Source organism: Microtus ochrogaster, chromosome 6 (genome assembly GCF_000317375.1).
Source record: "Microtus ochrogaster isolate Prairie Vole_2 chromosome 6, MicOch1.0, whole genome shotgun sequence".
NCBI lineage: Eukaryota > Metazoa > Chordata > Mammalia > Rodentia > Cricetidae > Microtus > Microtus ochrogaster.
The window spans coordinates 60,645,473-60,658,365 of record NC_022013.1 but is presented as its reverse complement, the minus strand read 5'-3'; the positions used below and the strand labels follow the sequence as shown (position 1 = coordinate 60,658,365).

The 12,893-nt window shown below is 42.3% G+C and overlaps 1 protein-coding gene across 2 annotated transcripts in view; it reads left to right on the top strand.

Moving 5' to 3' along the window:
- Positions 1–3,959, top strand: part of Hacl1 (2-hydroxyacyl-CoA lyase 1) — a 34,496-nt gene extending 30,537 nt beyond the window's left edge. For both annotated transcript variants that reach the window (XM_013346866.2, XM_026779857.1), the window contains 2 exons: positions 2,006–2,192; positions 3,826–3,959. In XM_013346866.2, coding sequence (XP_013202320.1) covers positions 2,006–2,192; positions 3,826–3,858 — 220 coding nt within the window. In that variant the 3' untranslated portion in view covers positions 3,859–3,959. The remainder of the gene's footprint in view (positions 1–2,005; positions 2,193–3,825) is intronic.
- Positions 3,960–12,893: the final 8,934 nt, after the last annotated feature.

Genomic DNA, 12,893 nt, shown 5'->3' with positions numbered 1-12,893 from the left:
GTAGATACAAGAAGATCAGCAGTTCAAGGACATCCTTGACTATATAGCAAATCTAGGTCAGTTTGAGTTACATAAAATCCTGTCTCATTAAAAGAAAAAATCAGTACCCTTTCCTCTTTGACTGAGAAGTTGTTGACAGTTGGTAAAACCTCTTGGCTTCCTTGGGCACTGCACACATGTGGTAGGTACATAGACGTACATGCCAGCAAAACACCCATACTTATAAAATAAAAATATTTTGTTGCTATGCATGGTGGCACACACAATAAGCCCAGCACTTGACAAGCAGAAGGAGGCAGATCTCTGAGTTTGAGAGTGAGTTCTGGGACATCCGGGACTACACAGAGAAACCCTGTCTCAAAAGTAAATAAATAAATAAATATTAAAAATTCAATTTCTCAGTTTAGTTACATTTCAATTACCCATAGTAACAGGCAGTGATGTGACCACCATACTGTATGTAAAGAATTTTTATCATTATAGAAAGTTCTACTGGACATTGCTATATAAACAATAAAAAGCACAGGGAGCCAGGTGTAGTGACACACACTTGTCGTTCACTAGTCTATCTGGAGATGGGAAGAGGAGATCATTGAGCTGATGGGTCCAAGACATATCAAGACTCCATCATACACAAAAAAGACTCAGTGGAAAGTAGGGGAAAACTGTAATTCAAGTCCTTGGGAGGCTGAGGCAAGAGGATTTAGAGTGAGGTTACCAGCATGGGTTACATACTGAGTTCCAGACCAGACTCTGCCACACAGCAAGGTCCTGTCTCAAAACAAGCAAAAATAAAGAGGAAGTTGCAGTTTTATGTACTGGCATCTCAGCTTTAATGGCGCTGCCTCTGTACCATGCCCTCTGCTGGTTCTGTGCAGTGATCAGCCAGCTGTAGCAGAGGACAAGTGACATGGGCCAGGCTGCTCTGCTCTGTGACATTGCCAGTTAGCAACTTGATACCTATATGACCACACACATCACAGCCTGCACCAGGCGACTTTGTACGTGCTTTGAGAAATGCATATTTACCTGAATCACATTGAACTATTGAAAATTCAGTATCAACAAGAACCAAAGATGAGAATCTTCAAAAAGTTGAGATAGTTGATGGCTTCAAAGTTGAAGACTTCAGATTGAGGGGTATATTCCACATCCAATAATTAGAATGCAGGTGACATTTAAAATGCTGTAAAAGGAGCTGGGCGATGGTGGCGCACGCCTTTAATCCCAGCACTCGGGAGGCAGAGGCAGCCAGATCTCTGTGAGTTCGAGGCCAGCCTTGTCTACAGAGTGAGTTACACAGAGAAACCCTGTCTCGAAAAACAAAAAAAAAAAAAAAAAATGCTGTAAAAGGGATTGTTGGGTATCTTCGTTAGGCTTGGATCCAATGCTTAACTGATTGCTTTTTGTTTTTGTTTAGTTTGCTGTTTTTGTTGTTGTTGTTTCGCTCTAAAGGGAAAAAGAACTAGGCTTAAAAAAATCCATCCGAGAATAAAAAGGGGGTGGGGAACTAGGCATGGTGACACACGCCTTTAATCCCAATACTCAGGAGGCAGCAATGGGCAGATCTCTGAAAGTTTAAGACAGTCTGATTTATACAACAAATTCCAGGCCAGTCAAGGTTATATGATTCTGTCTCAAAAGCAAATGAACAAAGGAGATAAAAAAAAAAACAACAAAAAAACAAAACAAAACCTAACCCAAAACCCTACAACAGCCAGCCAGTAACTTTTAAGAATGCCGCCACTGGTAGAGAAAGCTGCAGGTTCTTCTAGAAACAAAGGCCTGGAGTTTGGCTCACTCACCTAGGGGGCATGGAAATATGAGATGGAATAAAGGAGGGATAAGGAATCACATGTGTTCTGCATATTGCTGTTAGAGAGAGCTGTTCTGGAAAAAAGTATGCCCGTGGGTCAGCTTATGTTTTTCACAGATAATTTGGGGACATTACTTTTTCTAGAAGCTGAAAGATTTAAATTTTATTGACTTATAACTTGCTTTTCAGAGTCCCTCCGATGTGTCTCTTGCCAAACTCGCATTATGAGCAGGTCATGACTGCATTTGGAGGCAAAGGGTATTTTGTACAAACACCAGAAGAACTCCAAAACTCTCTGAAGCAGGCACTGGAAGACACAAGTAAACCCTGTCTTATCAACATCATGATTGAACCACAGAGCACACGGAAAGCCCAGGCAAGTTCAGCTACTGAGCAGAAAGCAAGAAACACATGTTCTCTCCTGATTCCTCCCTGAGAGGCATACTCTCTGGGATTCAGAAGTCTTTTTAAGTTTCTTTCTGAATTTGGAAGTTTCATTTGCTTGTTCAACAAGTATTTGTTGAGATATTGTTATGTGTGCTTGTTGGAGTAACAAGTAAGCAAAACATGACAGAGCAAAGGACATGACGGGAAGGAATTGACTTGCAGTTCTAAGCAAGTCTAAGTGAAGAAATACATTGGTGCTATAGGCAAGGCTCATTGGAGGTAGTGCTTAAACTGAGATCAGAATGAGTTAGCAAAGAGGAGATGAAAGACAGGGGCTCTCTGTCAAGAGGAGCAGGCTCATAAAAGAAAATGCAGTGAGCACAGCGTATATGAGCCTGTAATTGTGGATCTGCGTGGTTGCATTCCGCTCAGTTACGTGACCTCTGGGGCATAGTGACGCATAGCTAGTGTCCCTCTCTTGGTTCTCAGACAAAGATCTGCTGCCAGTCTCTTTCTTCTTTGCGTAAGATGGGGCACAAATGGTCAGATACCTGAACAATCAATAAAATACACAGCAACTAGCTTGGAAACTGTCAGATATATAGAATTCTGCTAAAATTCTGTTTGTGTGAAAATAGACATCAGAGACTTGAGAATTTACCTTTGAGCTGAGAGAAAGGATTCCAAGAACAGAGCGTGCTGGCTAGACAGATGAACACACATAGGTTAAGCTGAGGAAGCAGGCAGGTGGCATTGGCAGGAATCTTTCTAATTCTTTTAAGGATCTGCTTTAAATCTGTTCTGCAATTTTCCTCTGAACATCATTTGGGTATTTCTGGAGAAGTATAAATTATCATCCCCATTAGTAATTCTGTAGGATTATTTTTATATTAAACACTTTAATATATTTTTAACCTTCATTCCAGTGGAATCCTGACATATTTTCATTTCCAAGCTTTTCTCTTTTAATTGAATGTTTGTCTAGCACCATTTGCCCTTGACTCACAATGCAGGCTGGCTGCTTCCTGCTTTGCATAGGAATCTCTCTCTGTGGCCGTGGTTCTCAACCTTCCTAATATTGTGACCCTTTAATCCAGTTTCTCACATTGTGCTGACTCCCAACCATGCATTTTTTATTGCTACTTCATAACTGTAATTTTGCTACTGATATGTATCATAATGTAAATATTTCTGGAGGAAGACGTTTGCCAAAGGAGCCGCGACCCACAGGTTAGGACAACTAACTGCTCTGTGGTAACCCGTGTCTTGGCCAAGTGGGGAGGACACTGCCAGAAGCTCCATAGTTCTTCCTGTTTGTGCATCTCAGGCCTGAGAGCGTGGTCTTGCCCCTTCTCTGCCAAGTAAATGTCTGTTTCTTCCTAACTCTGCTTTTCTGTGTTCTGATCACAGTTAGTGGAAGAAGACTTGGGAAAAGTAAGTTTCCTAGGCTGCTTTGTGTAAGACAGCTGGTTTCACTAATTAATTTTTAGCTCCTTTTGACTACACCAAACACAAACCTTATTTTACCATGATTGTCTAGTTCTACGTCATAAAGCAATTACGGTGAGTCAAATACAGGTATTTCTTCTGACTGAATGTTGTCCTTTCCTGTCTTCCTTTAGGACTTTCACTGGCTGACCCGTTCTAATATGTGAATAAACTCTTGACAGTTTGGAGGAACTTTCTCTTTCCAGCAAGGTAGAATTTACTTTCCATAGCAAAAACATTTAAAATTATGTTTTATTAAAGAACTTGATTAAAAACAGAAAAGGCTTCCATTATTTGTTATGATTTTGGATCTTTTTTTTTTTTGGTTAGAATCTTGTAGAAATCCTTAATAAATAAATAAATTAAAAAAAAAGAATGTGAAAAAAAAAGAAAAACCAAAAAAAAAAAAAACTACAAGATTCACACACAGATTCACATGTACGCATAATTAAAAATAAAATAAAGCTTAAAAAACTATGAATCAAAATAGATATTTCTTCTTCTTAAATGGATTTTCTCAGGTATTTTTATTAAGGAATGAAAATTTACTAACAGTATTCTACCACATAAATAATCAAATAACAGCATTGTAAGTGTCTAACGGCCAAGCTACTTATCAGTTTCCTTTTATGTAAACCCATTTCCGAAGTTAAAACTTTACCTTTTAAAAACTCTTTCTGGCTTAACAATGGTGGCACATGCCTTTTATCCCAGCACTCAGGAGGCAGAGACAGGCTGATTTCTGTGAGTTCGAGGTCAGCCTGGTCTACAGAGTGAGTTCCAGGACAGCGGGGGCTATTACATAGATAAACCCTGTCATGAAAAAACAATAATAACAAAAGAAAAACAAAAACAAACAAAAACTCCAAAGTGTTGTGGAGAAAGAAATGAAAGCTCCAAAAGTGATGTATATAGAGACACTTTGAGTAAAGTTGTGTGTAGGCGCGGTCTAGTTTGTATTTTACTGTTGATTACTTGGTTCTAGCCTCAGGTATAGTGGAGCTTGTCCTATAGTTGGTGAGTTGAATGTTTCTCTTGGAAAGAACTTATTGAAACAGAGGAGTCACACCACCTCCAAACTAACCACTGTAGATTAGCTACCTTGTGTGTTCACACTGCACCGAGACCAGCAGAATTATCCATGATATATAGTTCTGTGCTGTTTAAGGACGTTTTGCTTATTGACAGATACCAGTACCTTAAGATTATAAGGGAGCTGAAAAATTCCTCTTATCAGCCTGGGTTACATTGAGCGCTCAAGGCGAGCCTGTGGAGAGACAGTCTCAGAAAGCCAGGTCTGGAGACATTCTCTAGAACACACAAAGCCCTGAATTTAGCCCTAACATGATGTCCTACCTTGCCACAGGCCCCAAATCAGTGGGGCCCACTAATACAGACTGAGCCCTCAGAAACCATAAGCCCCAAATCAGTGGGGGCCCACTAATACAGACTGAGCCCTCAGAAACCATAAGCCCCAAATCAGTGGGGGCCCACTAATACAGACTGAGCCCTCAGAAACCATAAGCCCCAAATCAGTGGGGGCCACTAATACAGACTGAGCCCTCAGAAACCATAAGCCAAAATAAAAATTGCCTGCCTTCCGTTGATTTTCTCAGGTGTTTTGTCTCAGCACTGGAAAGCTGATGACTGTCAGATGTCTACCCCGAAGGTATATAATGACCCCAGAAATAAATACCTACCATTTCTAGGTTAGATAATTACAATAACTTTTAAATTTGGCTATTGCTTATGAAGTGCTAATCAGTTGTTACTTGAACTGCCTTCCTTCCAGGCATTGAGGCCAGTGATAAAGGCAACCATTGAAACAGCTGGGTTTGTTTGTTTGTTTGTTTGTTTGTTTGTTTTTTTGTGGTCTGAACCTCTAAAAACGGTGGCCCAGCTTTCCCTTGGTGAGTCAGCCAGGGTGGTAGTATGACCTCTCTTTCCCACATAGGTGGAGGCAAGGACTGTCATCCCAGGGCCTCTTGAAAGACCAGTGATAACACATGGGAACTTTTGGAAAGGCTGGTTGAGCCACCAGATGAGGGTGTAGATCAGACCCCAGCAGAAAGGGAGAGGGGAGGTATCAATGCTTCAGAAAACCAAAGAAAATGGGACAAAACTTCTTCCAGAGAGGGCCACCTTGCTGCCCTTGTTAGACTCATTGGAGGGGGATAGCACAAACCTGGAAGATGTGGCCACAGTACAAACAGGTGTGGCATATTTGAGATTGGTATTTGGGGCTCTTGTCTCAGGCGTGCCTCCATAGTTGGAAGGAGAGTCCCTCAGTGTGTTCTGAAGGTCTCCTTGCCACTGCCTTTAGACTGAAATGAAAACCTGGGAAGGCAGAGTTCATTCTGTGAGGCAGATCCAAGGATATGTATGACCCAAACCTCTCTGCAGCAGTTCACTTTAGATGGATCTCTCAGGGGGGAAAGGTTTTGAGTATGATGACTCCGTGCCGGCTTTGTTTTGGTAGTTGCCCAGCCTCTCAGACCCTCAGCTTCCTCTTCTCCCATGAGGGTGTAGGAAACATAACTTAGAGTTGTGTGACATATATACTGTTCATGGAAACACTCCTCCCCACACCTCTTCTCCTTTGTTGGGCCCCAACCCACAAAGTGAGGGGCCAGCAGAAGTCTAGTTTTGGCCCATTGAGGAACCCTTTGGTAAGCTGAGTCCCCACAGCCACACAGTGACTGTGTGTCTGGCATTCTGGGGAGCCAACCAGAGGCGACATTTCCCTTGGCAGGCTTCCTTCCACACACACCTCAGTACAAGGCTGAGCTGTGTTGTTAGCTCAGGAAAGACCTATTCATCTGAGCCAAACTGAATTAGCCAGCTGTCGGCAGCCAGGAAGTCACATGCTGCATTCCCAAACCAAGTAGAAATTAGTTTTAAATTGTTTGTTGGTTGCTATTATCCATGCCACAGCTTCCTCCTATTAGGGCACATCAGGGGAAATTGGCTGCAGTCGACGAATGGATGTTTGGCCAGGCATTTGCTAGCGTGGGGGCTGCCCTTTCATGTCGAGGAGCAAGCCCGCCACCCACCCATCACACTGCAGTCAACTGAGGGGCTTTAGATAATTTTGATGGAGCATATTGGAATCTCCAGGTCGGACCCACACAGTCACACTGTTTAAAGTCCCCCCACGTAGGTTTCCAGTGTGCAGCACAATTTACGTGAAAGGTCGTCGCAAAGCTTCCACTTCTAATCACAGGGACAGAATGACCTTGGAGAAAGAAAGCATGGTTTATTTCCTTTTTAAAAAAGGAAATTTTATTTTATAATATGTATATGGAAATTTTGTCTTCATAATTCTGTGGGCCATGTGCATGTCTGCTATACTCAGGGAGGCCAGAAGCGGGCTTTGGTTACATGTATAAGAATAGCCCACGTTGAATACTTGGTACCAGTTAGTGGAACTATGGGAAAGGATTAGGGATGTGGCCTTGTTGGAGGAGGTGTGTCACTGGGGACAGACTTTTCAAGTTTCAAAAGATTCGTGATCCCTAGTGCTCGCTCACTCTTCCTTGTGAGTTGTGGATTAAGATGTGAACTCTTGGCTCTTCTCTTCACCATCATGGGCTCTTCTCATCACCATAAGCCAAATTAAATCCTTCCTTTTTAAAATTGCTTTGGTCATGGCGTTTTAACAAGCAGTAGAAAAGTAACTAAGACCGAAACTAATTTGCCTGCTCTCCTTCACTCCTGCTGGAAAGTTCATCTACCCTGTAAATGAGACAGTCCTACTCTGGTGTTAGAACCTTCGTCCTTGGGATTCCAACAGACTGAAGACCAGCAGCTCTCTAGGACTTCCTGGGAACCCAGCACTAGGTTGGGACTGCTGAGATATCTAGTCCTGTGGACTGAACAACTTCCACGCGCTTGGGCCTTCTATTTGGAGACACTCACTGTCCAACTGCTCAGGCCACAGATATCGAATACATCATATATCTGAACAGAGAGGGGAAGTATCCTTCTAATAAATACCCTTCTAATAAATCATACACACATATGCGTGTGTGTGCACACGTGTGTGTGTGTGTGTGTGCGCATGCACGTGTGTTCATTCTATCAGTTCTGTCCCTTTAGAGAACCCCGACTCCTACAAGGGCATTTGAACCCTGGAACTGAAATTACAGATGGCTGTAAGCGGCCATGTAGATACTGGGAACCTGGATTCTCTGGAAGAGCAGTCAGTACTAACAGGTGAGCCATCTCACCAGCCTCCAAAACTCAGTCTCCTTTAGCGCTCAGTCTGTTTTAGTGTTATGACTGACTGAGGTGTGTTCCAGAAATATCTAGGACTTGGTTTCCAATGCAGTGTTCAGATAGGAGGCTTTAGGGAAGTGACCAGATCACGAGGGCTCTGTCTTAGTGGGTAAAGCCATTGATGGATTCATAATTTGATAGTTTATTGGGAGGTGGTAGGGTCTAGGAAAAAGTAGGCCATAGAGAATGTGGTCTTGAAGGGCATTCCCCCTCTGTTCTTCCTTCCCACCTCTTCTGTTCTCCTTACCTCTTCCTCTCCCCTCCCCTCCTCATCCCCTCCTTTCCCTTCTCTTTCTGCTGCTTCTTCATCATCATAAGGTAATAACCCACTACAGCGCCCATCGCTACAGTATTTTGCTTCACCTCCCACCCAAGGCATGAATCCTACCAACTAAGGGTTGAAACCTGAAATACATTTTTCTTTCTTAAGTTGGGTTTCTTGAGTATTTTTGTCACAGCAATAAATATTTAAGAGACTTCTTTCCTCTCCCCGTTTCCTTCTTCTCTGGGGCTGATCTCATGCGGGGGTAAGGCAGTGAGACACATATCACCCTGCCACCAGGGGAAATATTCTTCTATCACAATGTGAATGTCGCATCAAATTCTCCATTGTGCCATGCCTCATTGCGACACCAGAACGCTCCACTATGTCATCAGTATCCTTCTGTAACATTGAGATGTTCAATTATAACATCACACTACTATTGTGATATCAAATGTAGAGTGTGATGATCCAGTGCTTCACTGTGGCGTCACCGTATTGAATCACGATGTCAGAATTCACGGTCCTCAGAACTGAGCTGTGGCATCCCATCAGCTCTCCTCTCTCCATCAGAATGTGCCACTGTCTCATCTCATTGCTGAGTTACGTCTTCACAATGCCCTGCAAGGATGCCACAGTGCGCCTTTCTGATGGGACAATGTTCCACTGTGACTACCTAATGCCTCATTGTGACACTGTGATAATCTATTGAGCCTTCATAATGCTTCAGTATTCAATCAGTGTTACCTTGTGACACCACAGTGCCTTATTTGGCCACGGACATCGGAATGTTCCATTGTAATTTCACAGTACACTCTTTGGTCATTACAACGTGAAGTGTGTCACGATTATGGAATCATGATGCCCATTGTGCCAACACAGCAGGGCAGCGATGACAGGAGAGCAATGTGACATCACAATGCTATAACACAGTGCAGTAACACAATGCAACTCTGTGACAGCACAACAGTAAATTTGGTGTCATGATTTAGTGCAGTGATGGCACAATGGAGCATCAGCTCATCACAGTTTACATCGGTGATGCCACACTAGAGAACTGTGATGTCAGAATGGGGCATCATCCTTTTTGTGGTACTCAAATGTATTCTGTGCATGCACATGTGGATATGTGGATATACATAAACTGCTCAGACAAGTTATAGAAGGCTACACTTTTAACCTTTCATTTCTCACTATTATGAGTGCTTGTTTTCTGGGTTTTTTTGATAGTACAGTCCTGTGTGTGTGTGTGTGTGTGTGTGTGTGTGTGGTACATATGCATGTATGCATCTTTATATGTGAATACATACACATTTAGGAGCCAGAGGTTGATTTTGGGTGTTTTCTTCGATGGATATCCACCATAGTGTTGGAGACAGGGCCTCTTCACTGAACTGGAGCTTGTCATTTGGCTAGAGCGACCGGTAAACAAATTTCCAGAGGTCTGTTCTCCACCTGTCTCCCACCCAGCAGTCATAAGTAAACACGGCTGTTACAGGCTGCACTGCCAATCTCTTATGTAAGTTTTAGGGATCCCAGTCATGTCTTCACGATTGCTAAGTGACAACTTGGCTCACTGAGCCATTTCCCAGCCCTACGCTTTGAGAGATGGGTCTCTCACTGGGACTGGGGCTGGCTGATTAGGCGAGGCTGGCCAGCCAGATCAGTATGCCCAGTATCCAGTGTTTCCCCTCTCCAGGGCTGTGATTGCAAATGCATGCCACAATGCCTGGGCTTTTATGGGACTGTTGGAGATTAAACTTGAATCCCGCTTATGCTGCAAGCACTTTCTCAGCTAAGATATGATCATTCAGTTATATATTATCCGTAAATTATGTATTATATATATTACCATGGGATAGCTGATAATATCTGTGGTTAAAATTCTTTCCCTAGAGATATGAGCAATGTCTATCTTTTCCCCTAAAGTCTTCAGATCTCACCACACACAGTGCTTAATGGAGAACCAATTTACTGGACTTACTTGTAGAGCATGGATGAGGGGATACTAACAGGAGCATGGGTGACCCCAAAACATCTGGAGTACAGAGTCCTAACCCAGCATCCCCATGTCCGCATAGACACGTGCCCAAGTCTGCTTTCCCCCTAGTCTTCCCCAATATGCACATTCCAACCCTTCCTCAAGTCCCATTCACACATATGGTTGAGAGGAGTGGTGCAATAGCAAGGGAGAAACCAGGGACGTCCCCCGCTGCTTCCTTCTCTAAAGAAGCCCCCATGTCCGTTTGTGATGAACTGTTGCAAGTGGGCATAGCTGATCTCATGAGGATGGCCAGCAAAGCTGTTCAGAAGACAGTCTTCCTGCATATCTCACTAGCAAAGCTGTTCAGAAGACAGTCTTCCTGCATATCTTACTATGGTTCTCAATTGCCTTCCTATCATGATTAGTGAAACTGGGTTTTCCTTCATGTAGTTGCTGAGTATTTGCATATGTTTTCTTGGAGAAGTGCCAGTTCTTTAGCCTAATTTTAATTTTTTTTTTGCCATTCATCTTTTGAGTTCTTTATGAATTCTGGGTATCATCTCTTGTAAGGTGAATAATTTGCCAATATGTTCTCAATTTTGTAGTTTGTCTCTTAGTTATTTTCTTTACAGGAGCTTCTTCTGTATAATATCTGAAATAATTCCATTACCCGTGCCTCTGGTTTTACCTAAATCATCATTGCCTATAGCCAACCTTGTGCAGTCTTTAGACATTGCAATATGACATTGTCATCTACCAAGTTCATATTCAAGATCTGCCTGATCAAGTTACAAAAACAAAACACACAGAAATCTCATAATCTTTTAAGTAAGTATGATTTTGTGTTGGGTTGCGTTCATCTTGGGGAGCATGCAGACCACAGGACTCGGAGGAAACACACCTATAAGGGTTTACCTTGTGTTTTCTCATAGTAATTTCAGTTCTAGGTTTAAAATGTAGGTCTGTGATCCACTTGGGGTTGATGCCTATGTACTATCACTAGAGGAAGATATCTAGCTTTAACTTCTACATATTGCAGGTCCAGTTTTGCCAGTACCATTTAATGATATCACTTATCTTTCCTCATATATATGTTCTTGGTGCCTTTGGAAAAAATAAGTCAGCTGCATAAATGAGGATTAATTTCTGGTCCTCTATTTTGTCCCATTGTCCCATGTTGTCTGTTTTTGTACTAGTGTCATGCTGTCTAAGTATAGCTTTAGATGATGTTTTGAAATCAGATATTGTAATGCTTCCTGGTTCTCAAACCAGTGGTTTCTTGTTTCTTTGCTTTTCTGACAGTGTTGGGTGATTGAACCTAGGACTTCACGCATGCTAAACAGGTACTAACAACTGCCTTAACTCTTTGTCTCCAGTCATGCCCTCTTCCTTTATTTTTGGTCCTGCTTAGAATTGGTTTGGCTATTCAAGTTTATGTGTGCGTGTCCCAATTAACTAGGAATTGTTTTGATTTATATGAAAAGTGTTGCTGATATTTTGATGAGAATTACATTGAAACTCTAGACTTTACTTATTGTTGTCTGAGGTTTTTGTTTTTTGTTGTCCCACACCACTTCACCTCTTTGTTTAAAAAAAAAAAACAAACAAGAACTCTAAATCTAATATCCTTTGTTTAGCTTTTCTCCTGACCATTAGCCATAACGACCCTTAACCAACATTCTAAACAAAGGAAAATAGTCCATTTGGGGGGAATGTGGGTGTAGTTTTCCAGGCTACTTCCTGCTGGTTGGGGGCACTGATAATCTTAAGGGGACCTAAAGAAAATGTAGAATTATGATCAAGTCCTGACTGGAGTCTCCTGTGAGGCTTTATCATCTCAGGCAGCATCTTGAATCTGTTCTGGATGTAGAACTGGACATCTCGGCCATCTGTTCCTACCGAAGATTTCTCAGGTGATCTTCCTTGCTCAAACCTGATTTTTCTTAACTCAGAATAAATCCACAGCCTCCCATTTCCTGGTGTATCTTTGGCTATCCTGGAACTCCCTCTTGAACTCACAGAGGTCTACTTGCCTCTGCCTCCCAAGTTCTGGGATTAAAGGTGTGTGTCACCACACCCAACTACTCTCTTTTTTTTCTTTTTTCTCCCAGGCCTACATATATTTTTAAACATAGTAAACCATTTAGAGTTTTTTTTTTGTCTTTGAATCTATTTTTACTGTATCTCTCTTTCTCTCTCTCTCTTTTTCTGACCACAAGAGTCTTTAATTTGCTAAGCAATATGGGTAGGATTAAAGCTGTGGCTTTGAAGACTGGATCCAGCCCATTTTTTTAGCTTTCTGAGATTCCAGCCTCGTGGCAGTGGTAATGGCAGGAGCCATGTTTATTGCCACAACTCTATGGCATTTCAAGGTCCCTGCCACTAAGCAAGCTATCAGCTTGCTTTGTCTGCTCACAAACCACACTCAAATGCTCTGTAGCTGGACCTGCTGCCTGAAAGAGTCAAGAGTTTGTGCTGGAGGTTGGCCCAGAAAGCCAGCATTTTAAAACACTGTGGCTTTTTTCCTGCTATGGCTGAAAAACAAAAAGCATGTGGTCAGCTTTTCATCAACACCATTGAAGTGTTTTGTGGCAGGATCTCTTAAAAGAGCTGCAAGGTTTTATAGCTAAAGCTGAGTCAGGAAGCCTCTCTCAAATGGGAGCACTTGCCTCTAGCAA